The sequence below is a fragment of the Carcharodon carcharias genome, chromosome 28 (genome assembly GCF_017639515.1).
Source record: "Carcharodon carcharias isolate sCarCar2 chromosome 28, sCarCar2.pri, whole genome shotgun sequence".
Classification (NCBI taxonomy): domain Eukaryota; kingdom Metazoa; phylum Chordata; class Chondrichthyes; order Lamniformes; family Lamnidae; genus Carcharodon; species Carcharodon carcharias.
The window spans coordinates 7,513,228-7,536,421 of record NC_054494.1 but is presented as its reverse complement, the minus strand read 5'-3'; the positions used below and the strand labels follow the sequence as shown (position 1 = coordinate 7,536,421).

The 23,194-nt window shown below is 40.3% G+C and overlaps 1 protein-coding gene across 3 annotated transcripts in view; it reads right to left on the bottom strand.

Annotated features, from left to right (window-relative positions):
* The window catches only part of LOC121270814 (serine/threonine-protein phosphatase 2B catalytic subunit beta isoform), a 75,157-nt gene that overhangs the window by 4,933 nt on the left and 47,030 nt on the right, over positions 1-23,194 (bottom strand). For all 3 annotated transcript variants that reach the window (XM_041176269.1, XM_041176270.1, XM_041176271.1), the window contains exons 6-12: positions 22,159-22,298; positions 21,982-22,059; positions 17,633-17,727; positions 16,984-17,109; positions 16,783-16,860; positions 16,233-16,314; positions 14,536-14,633 (exon numbers count right to left, since the gene is read on the bottom strand). In XM_041176269.1, the coding sequence (XP_041032203.1) occupies positions 14,536-14,633; positions 16,233-16,314; positions 16,783-16,860; positions 16,984-17,109; positions 17,633-17,727; positions 21,982-22,059; positions 22,159-22,298 (697 nt within the window). The remainder of the gene's footprint in view (positions 1-14,535; positions 14,634-16,232; positions 16,315-16,782; positions 16,861-16,983; positions 17,110-17,632; positions 17,728-21,981; positions 22,060-22,158; positions 22,299-23,194) is intronic.

Genomic DNA, 23,194 nt, shown 5'->3' with positions numbered 1-23,194 from the left:
CGGATTTTGTGGCTCATTTTCAGCCCTGTCCACTTGTCCCACTTCAAAGCTGGAGTAGTCAAACAAAGAAGTCATATTTAGAATTGGGATTCAATAACAAGATATATAGGCAGCGCTGAAACAAATCAATTTAATCAAAGGTTTCATTGGGTGTGAACATCAAACTGCATTCTCTGTGGTTAAGAAAGTCGAGAGCAGCATGATACAGGACATTGACTTCTGCTGTAAACACCCTACTAACCAATAAATATAATTTAGTCAGCTCACACCAAGCTTGTAGGCTCGAAAAGTCCCTTTTAATGTCCGAGTAAAAGCGCTCCAAACTTACTTTGTGTATTCCTTCTACCTTGATCCTAATTAAGAAGTTCAATTATTTTACCTTCGAGTTTTCTACCCTCTTCAAGTTTCTGCTCTCTCACTAGGCTCTGGTAGCTTTCCAGTACCTCATTAAATTCTATGTGCAAGCTTAGGAATTCAATGCTGGCAGATTATTCATCTGCAGAGGCATCACACTGGATCATGTCCTCAATCGATGCCTAAACGCATGCACTTTTCAGTTAGAAAGCAATCAGATGAAGGAACCCTGGATATTCTCCCCCCCACCCCCCCCCACCCAACCTCTAGAGGACATATACACCAATTGCCACTCTGGCACGATCAATTAACTCCCCATGGAACAGAAATTTGATCTGGGATCTTCATATGCGTACAGCTTAGTACTATTCTGGGCAATGTCCAAACATCCAGAAAAGGATTCTAATTTGCATTAGCAAATGCAAGCAGCATCAGCAACTTTCGAAGAGGACTTGGTTTTAAATTATTCAGCCATTTGCAGTTTTCTTATAAAAACACATAGTACAAACATCTGTCGTGCATCAGTAAGTAGAAGTTATATGATTAAGTACATCATAATGCAGCCGTCTGATAGTATAAATTTAAAATGTATATGTACATGCCAACAGAAATAGCACAGGAAATCAAATTTGGTTTCACCACCAGTTTCTGAACCAGTTAACTCCCTCTAACATTATTCAGCTTCCGGGAACCAGATCTTTTGCCTGTTGAATGCAAAGACACACCATCCACCTAGGGGATAGCCTCATATCCCCATTAATATTATCACTAGTTTCTAACCTGCCTCTCGGGAAAGGATTTGCATTTATATAGTGCTTTTCATGAACCAGGACGTCCCAGAGTGCTTTACAGCCAATTAGGTAATTTGAGTGTAGCCAATGTTATAATGTAGGGAAATGCGGTCACCAATTAGTGCACAGCAAAGTCCCACAAAAAGCAATGACATACATGATCAGATAATGTTTTCAGTGATGAGGGATAAATATTGGGCAAGACTACAGGGTTAACTTCCCTTCTCTTTGAAATAGTACCATAGGATCTATGACATTCACCTGTGGGGGCAGACCTCAGTTTAAGGTCTCATCTGAAAGACAGCACCTCCAACAGTGCAACATTCCTTCAGTATGCACTCGGAACGTTGGTTTAGATTCTGTCTGCAAGTTTCTGGAGTGGGACTTGAACCCATAATCTTCAGATTGAGAGGCAAGAGTGGCATTATAGAGGCACAGCTAGCATAGTATTTCCTGAATTAAATGTAACCATTTTGTTGGAAGGACCTTATTTACAGTTTTGGTCCCCAGCCCAAGAAGAACATAATGACTCTGGAGAAGGGTAAAAGATCTTCGGAGCTTAATGTCCTAGCCTGAGGACAGTAAGCTACATCGACTCAGCACCCTGGGCACACACAGAGGGATCTAATCCAGGTGTATATTTTTAATGCTACAGCTGCCATAAGAAAAGATATGATAGGACTAAGTAGAACTAGGGTCCAGCCACATAAATTAGAAGGCTTGAGGTTGTTAGGAAACAGAGGTAATTATATTTGTCAGTGCTAGGAATGAGTTTTAGCTTTTTGTTTTGGGCAATGGTGTCAATTATTGAGACTCCAGGGTATAAACGTCTGCAAGGTGAAAGGTCGAATAAAGAATCAGGGGAGGGAATACAGGATTTTAACACAAGCCAAATAGTTTCACTCAAACATTTGTCAATTCTCTACATCATTGCTGCTACATTTTTAATCTGTATAAAAACATTTTGAATCATTTTTATGTGCAAGCTTAGGAATTCAATGCTGGCAGATTATTCATCTGTAGAGGCATCACATTGAATCATGTCCTCAATCGATGCCTAAATGTATGCACTTTTCAGTTGGAAAGCAATCAGATGAGGGAACTCTGGAAATATTTAGGTTTGATTTGTATTTCTGAATCTATGTCTTAAAAAGGATCAAATTGAGTTCTAGTTTCACTTTAAAAGGTGCTTGCGTTTCTAATGAGAGTTTTATGACTTAAGTTAGGCAAACACATAAGTAGAAAAAAAAAGTGCTGTTGCCTAGCAACAGGGGTTCAGAGAAACTTGTCCCTCCCACAGGCGCACACACAAAAACTAAAGAAACAGCAGTTTTGATGACAGCTGCCAAACAGAAGCCACCTAGAAGGGACAGATAGCCATCCCAAACTAAAATTGGTTGAAAGTAGCTGCCAGAGAGACTGGAGCAAAAAGGACAGATAGCAAGTCCCAAGCTAAAGAAAACCCCAAGAATTCGGGGGGGGTGGAACAGGAGAAAGTCCCAAGCAAGCCTTCTAGTCAAAGGAAAGACAGAAAGCTGCGGAAAAGGCCCTGTTAAGTGAAGTTAAGAGTGACGGGCAGCGAGAGGCTCCAAACTTCAAGTTTAAAGCTTCAAGCTTAAAGAGGTAAAGGCTTGAGAAGCCAGAGAGAGAGACAGCGAGAGAGGAAGCATGGAAGACAGCTTGAATGTATGTGGTGACCCAGGGGAGAGGAACATCAGGAGAGTTCAAAACCCTGGAGTGAATCCTTGGGGGAGGCGTTTGGGAGAAGATTCCAAAGTGAAGCCTTGGAAACCCTCGTGTGAAAGACAGAGTGCAGAGAGGCTGGTTGGCTCACAGTGTAGGGGGCTGTTGAGAAGAGATCCATAGCATCTGATTGAGGTGGCATTTGTCACTTGGTTTCAGAGTGTGGTGTGTCTGACCACAGGGTGCCATAGGTTTATCTACACATGGGCTGCAGCGGTTCAAGAAGGCAGCTCACCACCACCATCTCAAGGGCAACTGGGCAATAAATGCTGGCCCAGCCAGCAAAGCCCACATCCCACGAATGAATTACAAGAAACATGGACTGTGCACTTACATTAAAATATGAGAGAGCTTTTGTAACTTGTGCTATCCTTACAAATCTGTATATATCTGTAAAGGTATAGTCATGGGTTATTACTATATTGTAATATAGTTCATCTTTTCTTGTTTAATAAATGTTTGATTCTTTTGTTACAAGTTCACTAGCTGACTCCGGTGACTGTTCAGTAGCCACTCCACGTATCTAAACAGACAAATTAAATGTTAGGATCTAACAAGCTGGGTTTCACCCTGGGATCAGGCTTGTCTAAGGGTAATCTCAGCTGCAATAACAAGGTGACGCTAGAGGTCTACAAGTTTTAATTCCCCTCCACCACCCTCCAACCCCAAGGCTAAAGGTCCTGTAAAGTGGGGTTCTAGAGATGGTGAACATGATTTTTTACAGCAACATCCAGGAAGCTATTAGGATTTATGGGAACACAGGAGTTAGCACAGCACATGGAAGGGGGAGTGAATCATTCTGATAATTAATGGGTTTGAGGCCACCCAGGACTTGTCTGATTACTCGAGTTCAGAGGGGATTCTTTAACTCCTGAATTGCTGATGCACTGACCATAATTTTCCAGTCTTGCTTAGACTCGGGGTAGTACCAAAGGACTGGAGAATTGCAAATGTTACACCTTGTTCAAAAAAGGGTGTAAAGATAAGCCCAGCAACTGCAATTTAACTTAAGCGGTGGAGAAGTTTCTTGAAATGATAACTAGAGGCAATATCAACAGTCACTTGGGCAAATGCGATTTAATTAAGAGAAGCTCGAGCAAGTTAGTTAAACTCAATTTGTTAAGGGCAAATCACGTTTAACTAACTTGCTTGAGTTTTTTGATGAAATAACAGAAGGTAATGATATAGTATACATGGACTTCCAAAAGGTATTAATAAAGTGCTGCACACAACAGGCTTGTAAGCAAAGTTATAGCTCATGGAATCAAAAGGACAGTGGCAATATGGATATGAAAACGGCTGTGACAGTAGTTGTGGTTGTTCTTCAGGCTGGTGTTACCCACAGATCAGTGTTAGGATCCCTGCTCTTGCTGATGTATATTAGCCACCTAGACCCAGGGCACAATTTCAAAATTTAAGGACGATACAAAACTTGGGAAGTATTATGAACGGAGAGGCATTAGTGTAAAACTTTAAAGAACATAGGTTGATGGAAATAGACAGAACCGGCAGATAAAATTTAATGTAGAGAAGTTTTGGGAGAGAGAGTATAAAATGAAGATAAAATGAAGGGTGCAACTCTGAAGAATGTGCAGGGTGTATGTGTGCATAAATCACTGAAGATGGCAGGACATGTTGAGAGAGCGGTGAATAAAACATACAACATCCTAAGCTTTATTAATAAGGTCACTAAGTACAAAAGCAAGGAAGTTATCCTAAGACAAAAGCAAAAAACTACTAAACTTGGACAAAACATTGGTTCGGCCTCAGCTGGAGTATTGTATACAGTTCAGGACACCAGACGTTAGGAAAGATGTGAAGGCGTTAAAGAGGATGCAGAAAAGATTCACGAGAATGGTTCCAGGGATTAGGAACTTCAGTTAGGTAGATAGATTGGAGGAGTTGAGATGGTTTTCCTTGAAGAGAAGGTTGACAGGAGATTTGATAGAGTTGTCCAAAATCATGAGGGACTTGGACAGAGTAGATAGAGACTGTTCCCATTGGTGGAAGGATAGAGAACCAGATTTTAGGTATTTGGCAAAAGAACCAATGGCAACATGAGGAAATACATTTTCATGCAGCAAATGGTTAAGATCTGGAATGCACTGCCTGATTGTGCGGTGGAGGCAGGGCCAATCAAGGTATTCAAGAGGGAATTAGATTATCGAAAAGGTAGAATGTGCAGGGCTATGGGCAGGTGGGGGAGTGGCACTGGGTGAATTGCTCCTTCGGACAGCCAATACAGACACAATGAGCTGAATGGCCTCCTCCTGTGCTATAACCGTTCTATGATTCTATGAATTGGCTACAGCTCTGTGGCCTTCTACCTCTTCCGGCAGGTGGAATTGAGTTGCTATGAGGGTGAAATCTGCCAAAATGAGGAGAAATGTATGTGGGCCTGACAGTCTTTCATTGGCATCATGCTTCCACTGACCCTTTGAAGCAGCAGTTGTTCGTAGACCCATATCCCTGCTTTTTGTCTGTAACCTGTATGACCCCATCCTCAAATACCAGCTTAAAATTATTTATGGAACTTATTTCCATCACCTTTCAGGAGCAGCATTCTAGATCCCAACAACTTCAGTGAAAATAATTCTCCCCATTCTCCCCTCTCGACACTTTGCCAATAATTTTGTATTTGACTCACAACATACAGAACAATCTTCCTCTACCTACTTATATCAAAATGTTTACCTTTGCCCAACCTCTCCTCATAACTGAAGTCCCTCATTCCTAGCAACATCCAGGTAAACATCCTCTGTACACTTTTTCTAAGCCTTTTACATCTTTCCTGAAGCGTATTCAGAATTGTCCACAATACTCCAGCTGAGGCCTAACCAGTGATTTATAAAATGCTAGCATTGCCCCTCTGCTTTTATATTCTCTTCCTCTGTTTATGAATCCAAGAAACCCATATGTGTTTTTATGCATCTTTTCTACTTGCCCTGGCACCTTTAAGGATCTGTGTATATGGACACCAAGGTCTCTCTACTTAGCTTCATTTTTCACAGTCACTCCATTCATAGTATATTGGTTTCCATGTTACTCTTCCGAAGGAGCACCTGGTCCTCAACACAAATATAGAGATACAGGAGTACAGTTCTCTTAAAATACAAACTCCACTGACTACATGCAAAAAGAGTTAATTATAAGTCAGGACCTGCCATTGCAGCAACTGTTTGAAAGATGAACGTACTGGCACAAACACACATGGGACCAAACAGCGATCTTACACAACAAATGCTTTTGACACAAAGGAGGTAGTTTTAAGTTTTCACATAATTGAACAGCAAGCTCATTCAGTGGTGCCAGCAAGAAATTACCCCACACTAAGGAGCTTTTGTTATCGTTTAATGTAACATTGTAAAATAAGCTTTAATTAAAATAGATTTATTAGCTGGTAAAATTGACAATTTATCAAATAGAGGTGAACTGCAAAAGTGGGACATTGGAAATAAAGTTGGAAAATGCTGGAAATATACTTTATATATGCTGACTGATATCCTGTAAGAAGCAACTGAATGTTCCAGGTGTAAGAGACAGGGCCTTACTGACTTGACTGGCTTGCTGTCTGTTTTCAATATTTTCTGCATTGTTTTCACAACTACTTACCATGTTGGTGTTTATAATTCAGGGAAAGTGAAGTTATCATATTAGATGTTTATATCCATCACTTTAAAACCCAATCTCCATTTTTGTGATACAAATACTAGACAGAATTTCAGGAACTATTCCAATAAGCAAGATCCCATATAAGGAAACACTGACCATGGCTTGGACCAGACACCAAAGCACATACCGACAGACTGGGTAACGTGGTCAAACATTTTATCAGATTTATTTTAAACTAACTTCCAGTCTTTAGGTTTTTGCCCTGTATTTTCTTCAAGAATGTATTTGCTTTCTAAAACTTAGTGCCACAAGAGCAAATTTTATTCCCAATGAACAGAATCTAACATTGGCAGCAAAGCAGAGAAGGATTGTTGGGAAAAAGTGAAATACAGAGAATGTTGGAAATCTGGAACGAAAACAGAAAATGTTGGAAACTCTCAGAAGGTCAGCAGCATCTGTGAAAGAGAAACAGAGTTACTCTTTCAAGTTGACTATCTTTTGTAAGAACCGGTCATTGATCTAAAACGTTAACTCTATGTTTCTCTGTCCACAGGGATTATCGGGGGTGAGGGGGTGGTGAAACCACAGATTTAGATGCTCCGCAACAATATTCTGAAAACAACTGCACATCAATGAAGCCAACAACCATTTTGAGGCCTGGTTTCCATTCCACTATTTTTGTTCCTTCTCCAGCCAAGTTCATCCCCAACCCCCGCCAAATTCTTCCCACTTTTCTCAGGCATAGTTCTGTGGGTGATGGCCCCTTAAGATATCTCACCCAAGCTGCCAAAGCTTGTGGGTGAACCCAGAAGTCTTGAGAGGCCGTGAGGTTATGGATCAGGGGTGGGGAGGCATCACAACCAGGCCCATTCTTTCATACCTCTGGATGGTGAGTAGGAGCGGAAAATCTAGGCTAATCTTGTCTGAGCAGAATGAGGGGCACCAGATTGATTACATCAACTTTACAGTCGCTACAGCTGAGTTCAGCACAAACCTGGGACATTCCAGGTGTACAGCTAAGCTGGGTAAAACCTCGGAGGCATTTCAGAGAACTTCTGAAGAAAATCTTTATTTAGAAGTCAAGCTAAGGGGCTTACTTACAGGGACAGTACCTTCATTTAAACAACTGGCAACCTTATTATTAATTATTAATTAGCCAACACAATAAAATGAAGCAACTCTCACTGAAGCAGTCACACTTTTTGCTCTTGGTTTTGCGAGGTATGGCTCTTCTCTCTTCTAAAGTTGGTGGAACATTGGGCGGGGATCAGAAGTGTAGGTGACATGTCAAAAACTTAAGTGTATGTAGCATCACTTTAAAGGCACTTGTAAACCCCAGTCACACGCATTCCATTACATTCAAAGAAGCATGCTCAACAGCAGCCTTTTACATAGTTTCTTTAATGGTCAAAGCAACTCTGCAATAGGAGAGGGAGTGCCCCATTGGATTCTACCTCCTTTATATTACAGGGCAGAAGCCAGAGAACAGAGAGGGTGGCCTGGCAACTGTTGACCTTTTCCTGACGAATAGGGAAGGTAGATATAAGCCAAAGGGTTGCCCTGTGGAAGGAGCCCCCATGCTCAGCCTGCTCGTGGTCGCCATATAGGGTGATGAGAGTCTCCAAAAGACCTCATCAGATGATTCTAGTGCCCCTGGAGACAACCACATCACCTTATCTACATGGCGTTTGGGTTGCCATTGGTAGCAGCACTTGGAGAGGTACTATGGGTGACTTTATAATTCTGAGCACAATAAGCTATTTTAAAGCATCTAGTTAATTTTTTTGCCTTCAGTTGTGTGCTCTGTGGTTTAAACCAGCTTTCCATGCTATTATTTGCAATCCAAAAGTTAATAAACTAGTATTAAAAGTAAAGCATAGTCGGTCACGAGGTTTATTTCAAACCCCACACGTTGATTTGGAAAAGCAAGCTTTCATTAAATCTCCAAATGATAAATTTTATTTGTGGTACTGTTTGGATTAGACAAACGAATGGTTTAGCAACCATGTCTGAAAGTAGGAGCGATATTAAGATAAATGTTGCAGACAGACAATTTGGGTGAGACTGTGGGGATGATTAGATGCTGTAAATGCAATCATTGAGACTCCAGTGTCAGTGCAGTCATCTTAAATCACTGGTGTCAGAGTTCAAAACTTTTCACATCATGCTCCTCACACACACATTGAGTACTAGATAGGGGCGGAGTGGAAAAAAATATCGGGAGGGGGAAAACAATAAAACATTTTCCCCCCACTATACTTTTTAAGAATTCTGTAAACAATATAGAGGTGGGAAGACAGGATTCAACTTAAATCACAAAATAGCTTCTTTTCCCTCCCCATCAAGAACATGTTGCATTATTCAATTTCTGCTTAAATAGGCAACAAAAGCAGAGCTTAACAGATTTAAAAGAACATTTAGGTTTATTCCCTCACTGTAAAAATCTGGAGAGGAAAGAAACTGCACAACTAGTCCTTAGCATGCTTACACGTAATATCTATAATGGCTCGCATCGCTTTGGAGACCTCCAGTTTTAACTGAAATGAATGGGAAGTTGTTAAAAAAAAATTTGCTATCTGGGCTGCATTATGTTGAGTAGAATAAAAACAAAACACTGTGGATGCTGGAGATCTGAAACAAAAACAAAGTGCTGGAAAATCTCAGCAGGTCTGGCAACATCTGTGGAGAGAGAAAGAGTTAACGTCAAGTCCAATATGACTCTTCCTTGGAATATCGAAGAGGAGTCATATCGGACTCGAAACGTTAACTCTGTTTCTCTCTCCACAGATGCTGAGATTTTCCAGCATTTTCTGTTTTTATATCATGTTGAATGGAATTGGGTTAACTCTTGGTTACAGTCTAGTTGATCACTGTGTACAGCTCTAAGCAATGGTCTTCATTAATTACTGGGAAACAGCTGCAATCACAGTACAGTAAACAATAGACACAAAAGTCTCTGCCTGAAATGTTTAAAGTAGCTTAGAAGTTCAGCTTCAACATTTGAGCCTTTACGATATGTTTCCAATATGGGTTCTGATTTCTTTTAAACAAATTCCATCTCAGGATTTGGATATTGCTGGCAATACTGGAATTTAATGCTTATCCCTAGATATCCTGCAGTACCTTGCTAGGCTATTTCAGACAGCAGACATGTACAATGGTGTTGGACTGAGTCACATAAATGTCAGCACAAGTCAACGTGAAGAGGCTCCTGCCCCTAAAGAATATTAGTGAATAAGCTGTGCTTTAACCACAATCCAACTGCTTCATGACCACTTTTACAGACACCTGATTATTTCCAATTTTACAAAAAAAATGAATTCAAATGCTCAAATTGCTATGATGAGATTTGAAATGATGCCAAAGATAAGGTCATCCTTCGGCCCATCCTGCTTGTGCCAGCTTTGAAAGAGCTTTGTAATTAGTCCCACTCCCAGCTCTTTTTCCATATCCCTGAAAGTTTCTCCTTTTTAAGTATCCAATTCTCTTTTGCAAATTACTATAACACCTGCTTCCAACACTGTTTCAGGCAGTGTACTTCAAGTATTCACAAACTCACTGTGCAAAAAACATTGTCATCTCCCTTCTGGTTTATTTGAAATCTGTACCCTCTGTTTATTGACCCACTTACCAGTGGAAACAGTTTATCCACATTTACTCCATCCAAACCTTTCATAATTTTGAATTACATTAAATCTCCCTGTGACCTTCTTTGCTTTAAGGAAAATAGTCTCAGTTTCTCCACATACTGATGTTCCCCTCTCCTGGTAAAGATCTAGTAAATCTCTTCTGTACACTCTGAGGCCTTCAACATCCTCCCTGAAGCGTGGTGCCAAGAATTGGACATAATACTCCAGCCGAGACCTAACCAATGATTTGTCAAGGATTACACAACTTCCTTGCTTTTTGAACTCTTATGTTTCTGTTTATAAAACAAGGAACCCAAATGTTTTCCAACCTCTTGAGCACCCAATTTTAATCGCTCCACCAGTGATGGCCACACTTTCAAAAGCTGCCTAGGACCTAAGCTCTGCAATACTGTCCTGACCAATCTCACTTTCCTCCTTTAAGACACTCTTTCGACCAAGCTCCTTATGTGGCTCACTGTCGTATTTTGTTTTACAATGCTCCTGTGAAGCATCTTGGGAGGTTTCATTATGTTAACAATATGTGCTACATAAAACAGTTGTTAAAAATAGGTTTACCTCATTATCTTATCTTTAAAGATTTGTGTATCTCTCTGCTCCTGGACGCCCTGTGTTTTTTTAAATTGAACCATTAATAGGTTAAGCTTTGATGTCGTTTCCCTCTCCCCACTCCCAAAACTACAAATGTGCAACTCATTAACTGGTCTTGGCAATTGATAAACATGTCATTTTATTGTATTGAGGGGTGCTTAGTTCCATGTGTTCAGCAGGGGTTGCAAGCATAAAAAGAGATTAAAAGACGGATACAGGGGCAGTCAGTCAGCTTGCTCTTTTTAAAGAAAACAGAAAGTTGAGGGCAAGGAGCAAAGGCTGACAGATTAGAATGCAAGCAGTAGTTAGTCAGCATTTTGTGTCACGGTAAATTAACCCATTGATGTGAGGAATGTAATATTTTCATTATTTTGCATTACTGCATGAAGCAAATTGTATTGATTAAATTAAATAGACCCATGTTGACTTGTTGCGTGTAAAACAAAGGACCTCCAGCAACAGTGCATGGCCTCATCTTACTAAGCGATGACTTCTTCCGTCTGCAAAATAATTGAAGAAACTCATGCAGAAGGCACGGAAAATGAAATTGGTCTTTGGCAGTGGTGCAGAATGTGCTCATAGCGAATTGGTACTTGTTTTACACCATGCTCAATTTTCTTTATCATTGATTTCTATCGGAAAGAAAACCAGACTGTCCATTTACTGTGAGCGCATTTCACACTACTGGTGAAGACCAATTCTGCACCTATAATATCCAATTTAAAATGGCAAGGAGGGACACATAGTTATACAGTAGTGTAACCAAGAGGTGTAAATAGACATTGTGCAGTGTGGGGTCAACTCCATGTGCATAGTCTACTTACTGGAGGCATCTGATGCTCTGTACCACAAAGTGCCCATGACTGACTTGAATATGTATTGATTGGTCTTATCACTCAGGGAGGTCATATCAGTTCTAAATGGAACTCCGACGAGTGCTTAGATACTTGCTCTGACAAGGAATAGCAATTAACTAAGATGCAAAATTTTCCTTCTCCTTACAAACATTACAGAAACAAATTTAATTCCTACAAATAAAAGTTTGCCAGTTATTATATAAGAGGACAGATACACTGGTATAAATAGGAAATAGATTTGAAAGAAAGATCTGATTTGTATAGCTGAACAATCACTATACTTTTGAAACCAATTTATGTTTACAGAACCTGGGAATGTACACTTGTGAAGTCTGGTCATGAGTTCAGTAGTGCAGGGTAAATGTAATTTTTCATTGCAAGTCCAAATTTATAGATCATCTGATTTCAGTAAAGTGTAATTCGGACATTAAAAATGTTTAATAACTCATTTTTGTGAAAAAAGTCAGTGTGAGCAATCACTAAGTTATTAGCACTGGGAAGAAATATTTGTGCTTACATATCACACGGAGTGACAGATGTCACCAAATCATGAGGTATTACAGTAATCTAACACTACCAATAATCCGCCAGGAAAGCAATCAGACAAGGAAGTATATACAATCAATCTTACCTCAGTTGTTGGTAAACTTTGAAAGCCCATAATAAGGGATGAGGGTAGTAAACAATTAGAAAGGCAAGGGTTAGGTAGGTTTAGATGACAAATGTTTCTGAAAGGTAGACTGCTTGATGAAATTAATTCTTAGATGAAATTAATGTGCAAAGATAAAATAAATGCAGTGATTATGTATATGAATTTCCAGAAGGCGCTTAACTCATCATTTAACAGACTTGCTATGAAATTAACGCCTTGTATTAGAGTGGGTAAAGGCTACAAAGCTGGCAAGAGGACACAAGTCATAATTTGGGATAACTAGTTTTTTTTTAGATTGCTGGGATGTGGGTATCAGGGATCTGGGGTCTCTGCTATTTATAGTATTGAATTGGACCCAGGTACAAGAGAAATAATATCAAAGTTTGTTGATAACACCAACTTCGACAACAAGGAAAGCTGCTGTGAAGAGCACAGATGCAGTAGCAGGGTCAGCAGAACAATGGCAGATGTAGTTCAATGCAGAGAAACATAAACGGATACATTTTCGGAAATAGTGAAAGAAAACATACACTACACAGTAAGATCCTGAACAGGCTGCAGGAACTGAAATGTAACAGAGAAGATATACAAATCTTTAAATGGTGAAGATTGTAGGTAGAAAAGACCATAAAATAACAAATGTGTTTTATTAAAACAAACTCAATGTTCCCATGCATAAAAGCAAGACCTTGGGTAGACCAGGGTACCATGTGATTGTGGACAACTTAATAGTAGGATGTTAGAGTCATTCAAAGAGTCCAGCAAGAATGATACCAATGGGAGGTTATTATCAAGTAAGTTCTAGAAATGGTTTTCTTTTCCAAATGAACCAAAGTTAAGGGGAAGAATCCAGTGAAAGTTTGACAAACAATGAAAGGTTATTGAGACAAATGAAGGTCTGTTATTACTGGTTAGTGAATCAATTAACGAGGGGTGACAAAGGGGGAAGTTAGAATAATGTTTCATATAGAGGGTTAATTGCAGCAGAACACTTCACAAGTGGCTAATGAGGCAAAGGCTATAAAATCATTTAAAGTAAAACTGGATCAGCATTTTATTAGGAACAAAATAAAAAGGATATGGGTAAGCACAAGGAAATGGTATTAGGTTAGATAGCTTTGTTTGAGCAACTAGCATCAGCATAGGTGTCCTATGATGTTATACACACAAACACATGCTCTCGCAAACACTGAATTATGTTCCAGCTGAACATGAGAAATATTTTGGGAAACAGTTTTCTCCCTCCCAGTGTTGCAAAGTATTAGAATCAAACCAGGTTATAGTTGGAATTGCACAGACTATTTTTATTTTGAAATAAAACAAGTATATGCACACTCAAACGAAGTTTAATCACGAACCAGTGCTGGGATACGAGTTTTTCCCATTCAATTGAAATAGTCTCAAAAGATTTGATCACAATTTCAAACACTCACTCTTGCACAAGCAACCATCTAAAGTGCCAATATAAATTAACATACAGACTGCACAATATTTCCTGCAAAGATGCTTCTGACAAAGTTGTACAGACATATAACTAACTACACCTAACACTGACAGACAGAGTCGCAGAAGACTGCTTTATCTGCAGAGGAAGGAAAGGCATGTTACAAGGTCTGAAGACAAGCTGGAAGCAGAGAGACACCAGTACACAGTGCACATAAATATGAACAAAAGACAAATACTTTGCTGCCATTTCATGGGGTATATGTGATGTACTCCATGGTTACTGTGCCTCATTTATTCCTCTTCCCAAGTAAAAGGCTGAAACAGCGTACAATAATCATAAATAAACAGGCTTATAGTATGGGATGTAGCTTCTAAATGTTTGTGATCTAACACAAAACTTAGTACGTATGATCACGGTCAACTGAAGTCAACATGATATACAGCCTGGCTGTTTAGCTAAAGGCACCAGGAGTTGTAGTTTACAATTTAAATATTTTAAATGTCTGAATTCACAACATACAGGAAGGCCCTGCTAAAATAATCACCTTCTTTGAAAATATCAAATACTCCAGACTGGAAAGAAGCTTCTAAGCAAAAGCAAAAGCCAGGAAAAATAAAAAATAATTTAAGAAAACATGACCAATATTAGCTTTCATATCTAAACCCTGGTTAGCGTGCATTCATATTGCCCAGGTTACATGTAACATTATGCTTGGATCAGCCACTGAGACAGGAGCTAAAAAGCATCACAAATTCCCAACATGCATTATGTGCAGTGCTAGTGAAACAGCGAGATGTGCCCCAATCCACCTGAGGCACAGGAAGATGCAATGCATCATTACCACTTTGTAGGGTCTGTCGTCCTCCTGCCAACACTCCACTTGGTAGCATTCCAGTGGGAGTTAATCCCTTCAGCGTCAGCACACTCTCACTCTCCTCTCTGCAAATGTCAAACATTGAGAATGTATTCAGAACTGCGTAATAAGGGAAATAAAATTCCTACACAGTCTAAAGCGAGCATGTTCTGTCACTTGAAGAGAAACTGCTATTTAAATTCCCAACCTCACCACTCTAAGATTCTGGCCCATGCTGGGGATAAATTTTCATCTATGTAGCCAGTTTTCATCTGAGAGTCATCAGGCTATCAAGTTCACAACTATACTCACCAGTTACGTGTACTTTCTAGTGAGGGCTGGGGTGGGGGCAAAGGAGTGGGGAGAAATGTGAAGTAGGGGTTGTAGAGTTGTGCTCAGGAGACTCAGGCCTGATTGGATACTCCCTTCCTTATCAAGATTGCACTAAGATCAATTGTAGGGTCACCACCAAGATCAGCTACCTCAAGATGGCATTGATTTAGGAACATCCTGATGAATATCACACCTAATTACTAATTACTCACTAAGCCATGATGGGAGTGGAGAGCCATATTTGCCTTGTATTCATTTTGATTTATAAAATGGGTTAGCAAATTGGAACCAATGTAGCATCTAGAGACACCGAGCCTGTCAGAATTATATCTCTCAAGACTAAAGTTTTATTTTACAAAATGGAAGGATTTGGCATGATCTTGACATGTGGGTGATAACCTGGGTTTTTATTGTTGAAAAAGGCCATAATTTCATCTTGGAACTGTAAACAAGTAGGCCTCTTCCAAGAAATCACCTGACCTATATGGTACTTCAGAAGGAGTTGTTCTGTTTGTGTTGAGTTGCAAGGCATTTTAATTAATGAAGCTGGGAGACACAAAAAAAGACCATCACATGGAAGAGAGAAATAATAACTTAAAGTTGTGAACCTGCTTTGTTGAAGGCAGTCTTGTTGGAGAACAAGCTGAGGAAAATCTTGCCTAAAATTGTGTGGGGCTATCAACCTGTAGCTAGAGAACCCTCACCTGAGTGTAACCAGTCTGCATTTGCACCTGCAAAGCTGGACAGCGAGTGGGAACTTCCAGGCATCTACCGGGACCAGTGGCCCGTCAGCACACGACAGAACTCCAGGTTCATAGTGTCGAGGCCCTGCAGGCTTTATCCTTTATTTTATAACACTCACCCTCCAAAGCCTATCACTACAGAGAGACCATATCTGTCCTCTGTTTGTCTGTGTGCGTGCTGGGGGAATCTTTTAAGAAAGAGATAGATAGTTATACTTCCCATTTATAACTATGTAAACCACCCGATTACAATTGTGTTAACCAGTACTTGCAACTTGTTAAAATAAGTTTTGTTTTAAAATAAACTAATTATTGAGTTTTTGAAAGAAGCCTGGTCAGAGCCTCTTTTCTTCTGGGTAGTAGAGATATAGGTGCACAATTGGCCATTTTGGTGGTAAAATTAAACATTTAAATTAATGGTATGGCCTGTGGAGTAGTGGGGTTTGATAATTCGCGCAGTCCTCCCATCCTGGTCATAGCAAGCCACATAAGCAGATATTAAGACAGCGATATAATGATCAGCTTGCTCAAAGAGAGGTTTTAAGGAGCATCTCAAGGAGAAAAGCCCAGTAAGATTATTAAAAAAGAAACCCATATTGAAACCCTCACCTGAGGACCGAGAATACTCTGGCCATTTTGCCAATCGCTCGAATCTTGTTCCTAATGATCTCCTTCCGAGCTGCAGCTGTGCCTGTTTAAAAAATGGACAATGCTTGAAGCTTAGAATCACTTTGTAACAACTTTTTTTTACAGTGCATTCTCTCAAGTACACTTGGCTCTCTGTGATCTGTTCCTCTTCTGCAGAGCTAATGGTTCAAATCCCATCCAGAGAAAGCTAATTTGCCAATGGGATACCTGGCTTGGGACAAACTACAGGTGTTGAGGTTGGAATTGAAAGATGGGTGGAAGGAAGTTTTGTAAAAAGTTTCAGATTTCTTTGGGTGGGACCAATACAATGCAAATTGATCAACGGTCTTCAAGCTACCACTTAAATTCCCAGCAATGAAGGCATTATGCTTGACATAGGCACCTCTGCAAATAACAAAAATGGTGCTTGTGATACATAGGCATAACTAAACATTCTCAGAACTCTTACACTCTAAATACCCATTGATAAATGGATTAAGCCGCACACCAGTTAAACACAAAACTCCCTTACCGTCAAATGCATCGTCTCCCTCAGACATGAGCTCATCATCAGAGCAGATATTGAGGACGTTAACCAGCATCTCTGTTACTGTACAACAGAAATAATTTTGTTTAATTTAAGTTCACCTTTCATCTGTGCCACATGTTTCAATTTTTACTTTGCCAATATTTTAAATTTACCTTTAGCAAAATGAGTGTTCAATAGCTATACCTTTTTCTCCGACAAACGGCAGCGACCATGTAAAGACATCCATGAAGTTAGGCAGCCAGTAGGGATGGGGAGAACAGTTGAATTGTCGAATATTCATCACATTGTTTTCATACTTCAATACAGCAGCTGAAATGAAAAACAGTTTCTCAGTGATGTACCAAGCATTGCGCAATAAAAAAAAGGAGAGTTGCTTCAAAGAGAAAAAAACTTTTTCTTCGGGCTGCTTTTAATAAAATGCTGAAACTACTTTGAGGGCTGAGTTGGTAAATGTACTGTGAAAAGTAAAACAGAAGCACACTAACAAAATATTCCCTGGGTGACCTGCTGAATTAGCTTCTGTTCATGACGGTCAAAATGCAACGATAATTGGCCTCAATGGCTCAGGGGTACAGAAAAGGACATGAAAATTAGGCAAGATTCCCAATGCTGATCACTATCCAACAGTAACAATGGATGAGCTTGTATGAGAACAAGAGCGGTGTTCCCCTACAGTCAAGCATTCTAGTGGCAGGTTTTGTATGTGAAGATTACAATGGTCTGGGAGCACACAATTTACATCAATATGTAAGCCTCTGTCAATGCTGGATAAAAGGAAAATTCTTTTTTGGAAAAAGGTATAAACCAATTAAATAGGATTCAAATAATTTACCTTTATTATTGTAGACATCTAAATAGTTTGGTGCAGAAAAGATTGTAATTAATGACGGGAACCCAGTGGTTTGGCTTTTTCTGTACATTCTGTAGCTGTAGAAACAAAAATATTGAAAGCAGTCATATTTAATTACATGATGAATTTATAACCCATAATGAAACTATCCTTGTAGTTATTATAAAATCAGAATTGGTAACCAAAGAAAAATAATTTGCATTTATATAACACATTTCAGAACCTCAAAACATCCCTAAGCACTTTAAAGCAATGAAGCGCTTTTGAAGTGCAGTCACTTACTACATAGGGAATCTTGACAGGCTATTTGCAAACACCAATAAGACAATTAACTTCAACATGTTGGGCAGAACACCAGAGAGCTTCACTGTCAGGGGATCTTTTTTGTAATGGGAAAAGGAAAATGAGACCTTAGTTTAGCATTACAGCCAAACTGAGATATCTCTAACAATACAGCATGCCAGCATTAGCCTGGATCAAGTGCTTAAATCTCTGGACTGAGATAACCACAATAATGGCAAGAGTCCTACTGCAGTGGGTCAGAAACCAGTAATCTGGTGCAGTCTGATGGAACAGTTCCATATGAAATTAGTTTGTGCATCCTAATAACCATCATAATGGGCAAGGTCCTCTATGAAGGTGGATGTGAGAAATGGGAATAAAACAAGCACACAGAGCTAAATTTTCCAGCGACATTAAGATATAGCGCTCTGGTGCCTGCATGTGTGCCATCAGGATGCCTGCCAGCACTATACTCTGAGAGTTGGCCTCCTGCCAGTCAAATTAGAGACGGTAGGCGAGAGGCCCAATCAGAGATCCACAGCACAGATCAAAATGCAGCACCACAGATGCAGGGTGGGGAGTGTGATGCCACCTCAAGATGGAGGCATTCTGGCAAAGATAAAAATAAAGAATGGCCACAGCTGTCAGGCCATCAAGACGTGGTGTGCCCTTCCACAGGATTGCTTGGTTATGGTTTTGGCTCTCTGATCCCCGTGACATAGGGAATCATACGAGGTGTCCTGTTACCCGGAGGCTGCCTCCAGGCAACTGCCAGGCTTCAGCCTTAGCAGAGAGCCTATCCAACAGGAATATCTTGATGGCGTCAGCAATTTTCCATCAATTGGCAGCTGGGTATCTCGTGCAAATTTGTCCCCACATCTGGCAAAACTGCTTGCAAGTGGAAGCGCACCCGGGAAGTGACCCAATGCGCCATTTTCTCATTTCGTGCGCAGCCTGCATCGGAAGGACCGTGAAAATTCAGCCTGTTAGAGCAGAGCTATCCAACCCTGACACGCTTGCGTTCTGGAAATCTGGGGCCTTAAAGCCAGGCAGTTCAGTCCTATTTATTCTTGTATTAGACGGAGTGCCCTGTTTGAATTTTGTGGGCCCTGAGTTTTGAAAAGAGCTGTTTCAACACAATCTTGCACTTGCGGTAACTCTGCTGCCTCGTTGGTGGCTAAGGCCTCAACTCAAATTAAAGGGAATATATTTATAGTTGATACATGAGATTACATGTGCACTGAAGTCCACCTAAAATATCCAACTCAGCTAAATCAGGACAGAGTATGGGCCAAACTATTGGTCAGTGGGGGCTCAGCTACTCTCAGAATAAATCCACTGAGCCATCAAGGAAGGTTGGTTTATGCTTTTAATCTTCATTTTTGCATGCTTACTTTGTGAAGCACTAAATATTTCTAAGTCTGACCATTTGAATGAAATTCTCATTCCACTCTTAATACTAATCAGTTGCCTTATGCTACATTGTGCATTTGCTTTGTGTAACATGATTACGTATGCTATGGAATTACAGATATGATGGGCCCCAGGACTGTATATACTGAGAGACTGCACATACTATGGGTTTATGGGTTTCAAGATAGCGTATACTATTGAAGGGTGGCTGAGTAACACACATGCACATATCAAAAATAATTACTGAAAATAAAGTGAAAGGGAAGGAAGGATACTTTGCTTAATCAAGTGAGTTATAAGCAAAACACAGCATTTACAACATACTTGGTTACTGAGTTACATTATCAAATTCAGATGTGTTATACACCCAACTCCAGGAGATTGAAATTACCCATTGTCTGCAAATGCACCAGAACCCCTCGAATTTGTTGAGTGATTCATTTTTCCTACTTCAAGTGTTATCAAACCAGATTACTAATTGGATCCAAGAGTTCATTACCAGTTTTGCAGCATAGTTGTAGAGATAGATTACTTCAGTGATGAATTTCTTTGCAATGTTTTACCATATTTATTCTCCATTGTCTATTAACACTACTGCAATAAAATTAAATTCATTAGCTAGGATAAGATTAAAATTCCACCTTGTTCAATGCTGGAAGGTTCTTAAAAATGCTGATTTATTGATTTAATTAAAAGGACACGAGCAAATGGCTAAACTTCACAAACCCTAAGCTGATAAAATGTGCTTTATAGGTTGAATTTCCAAGGAGGCTCTCCTGTTCCATACTTTTGGGTGAGTGGCTTCAGAAACTCAAAATGAAAACTCCGTTTACATTACTTTCCTAGGGGCGTCTGGGGCTCCTTGAAATTAACTTTGACAAGTCGGAGGATCCCTTATGCAGGCAGCACTGTGCAAACTGTTAAAGCCTGAGGATCAGTTCCTAATGACGGCCCATACCAGATAAACTCCTGCTCTGCAGCACTATAACAGCCAATGGAGCACAGTCAAGAATAAGCAGAAAAGCAGCTATCACAATTACTCTGTTCCCTCTCAACGACACCAAAGGACCAGTGACCACTTAGGCTCGAGTGACATCTGTAATAATAACTCTCTGCAGCAATTTCTGATCGACAGCAGTAAAATCTTAGGAATGTGTTGGGATAACAAAACGGTCTCCCGCTACCCTGAGGTAGTGGTGACTTTAATGGACCCTGCAGCCAAAGCAGCTCGCAACCACCTTGTTAATGGATTCGCTAGAAGGAAAAGGATTAGGGGCTTGACAAAAGAATCACCATCAGCTCAGATAGCCTGAAGTTTAGGTATGAAAAAAAAGCCAAAAAGGACTAACAGAGAAAAAGAAAAGGGAATTGGGAAGCATTAAAAAGTTCGCAAAAATTCATTTCAGAGAGGTGTAGCAGTCACGACAACTAAGTAACGTAAGCTCCTGAATGACAAGTATAGGATCATAGTTAAACAGAGCAGAGAAGGTTCCTGATGATCCAGGAATGAAAGACTGTAAAGGAGTAGTTGAAGGCATGATCCAAATGCAGCAACCAGCCACCACATAAATGAACAGGCCAGATAAGTCAAGGTTGCACACCTTTTACTAATATCCAACATTGAACATATGACTGCTACCAACTATACTGCTATCCAAACTACATTAGACTGTGTGCAACATAATCCTCCAAACTAATTGCTGAATTAAGAGATGCTTTATTAAACTAAACCCAGTCAGAGCTGACAGACTGAGCTATGTTATGTTAACCTGAACCCAGCTAACCCTGTGCTATTGTAGGTCTGAAACCCAGTCACCACATTATTTTCGATTACTCCTATTACCAGGTTACCTCAACATTTTGGTCAGGTATATAGAAAAATTGTTAGGAGCTACAACTTTGAGCTGCTCATCACTACTTATCTATGATAAACACAACATACAGTAAACTCTAGACATCAAGATTATTCTGAAATCTTCCCTGCATCCGTGATACACTGTTTGGTCAGGATTTTCAAGCTAATCATCACCAGGGTATGGATGCATGATCCTGTGGTATGAATTTTCCAATCGTGATGTGGAATTGGGCCTGAGAATTAAACGTTTCAACCAATAGCTCCATTGATCCCAAGTGGCCATTTCCTTGTGTGGGGCTTTACACTAAGTTTTAGCAGGATATTCCACTACAAAGAGTTTCACAGTCTAGCACAGTCCAGTCCACATGACATCCAAGCTCACATCTCACATGCCACCAGACAGCAAGTGCGAATCCTGACCGATTTTAAACCCTTCCAAACACAATAGCAGAGGTAAAACACAGTTCTGTTTCGTCACTCTGGGCTGACAAGCACAGACTGCTAACTTTGTACCACAACATGCTTTGCATTACTTTCAGCTGTATCTAATACCTGAACTGGGCAGGTTATAGAAGAATTCACTAGAACTGGCATCAACTCAAACCCATCCAGCAATATGTCGACACTCCAACACATCACTTTCTCATAACATAAATTACAAAACCACAGCTCAACGATCCTCCTTTATTTTCACAAGCGCTTCTGGAATCTTGTTTTACAGCTAAACTTTAATCAAAATGGTTTTGTGTCAATGAAAATGGTTTAATTCAGTATTGCTTACCCTGCATCCTGGGCCTCATGAGCTCGAATTATTGATAGCAAATTATTGTGTTGTAAAAATTCACAAACAGCTGGGTAACTGAAACACAAAGGTGACCAATTAATATCCATTTAAAATGTCAAAAAACTGCAATTGAATGCACATTGACAAAGCCGTGCACCTGCCCACAAACTGCACCTGTAGAAATAGGAGCATCCCCGCACTGTATTATGGCTGAAATGTTCTTGTGTTTTCTCATTTCCAAAATCCTCTGAAGGATCCGACCACAACAAGTCACACATTGGCCCAAATGCAGGTGGCTCCTTAAACCTATCTAACTGCAAAGAGATAAGTCAGGAAAACAAGAGGGTCAATAGTACTTATCAAACACAACAATTTCAATTGATATAAATCAGAAACGCTTCCAGACTAGACAGCTCCACAAAACTGACCATGACCTGCATTTTAACCTGGGGGCATGTTCCTGCATCTCATAGGAAGGCCCAATATTAATTCAGAGAGCTTGGTTGGGTTGGGTTGGGTTGGGGGGGGTGGGGGTGTGTGTGTGTGTGTGTGTGTGTGTGTGTGTGTGTGTGTGTGTGGGGATGGGGCAGGTGAGCAGGTGGGGTCAGGACAGGGGGTTGGGGGAGCAGGGCACAGTACACCTAATGCTGGTTAGGAGCAACAGGGAGGGAAGGAAATTATACAGATCACGGGGTGCCTCCCTTAACCTCCGGAGTTTCCCAAGGCCTGCGAAAGCCAGCCGCCGATGTACAACGATTGTTAAAATGAAGGCATGCAACCCAATTATAATATTTAAATGACCAACCAGCTTCCTGCAAGGTGGCTTGCCCCTCATCCCAACTCTGTAAAAGTAGGAAAAAGGGTGGTTTGGTTCCCATTTCATGCTTCTTGCATTTTAATCTCTAATATGACCCCAACCCCATTTTTGGGAGTTAAAATTCAACCCCAATTCGTGGTATAGGATTGAAATGGCTCAGGCCATAGCACTAAAGGAGTTCTTAAAGGGGTCCCTCAAATTACTCCTTCAGTTCCATGTTGCTATGATGTTGTTGGTGGGTCAGTTCAGTCATCTGATACACCTGTTGGGTTTCATTTGTCAAGAGCTAAAACTGAGTGGCCAGGTTCTACTCTTGTCATTACTCATTGGGTTTAGAGGTGAACATAAATGTTAGCTTTGGCCAAGACTACATCAGACTGTTATTGGATACAA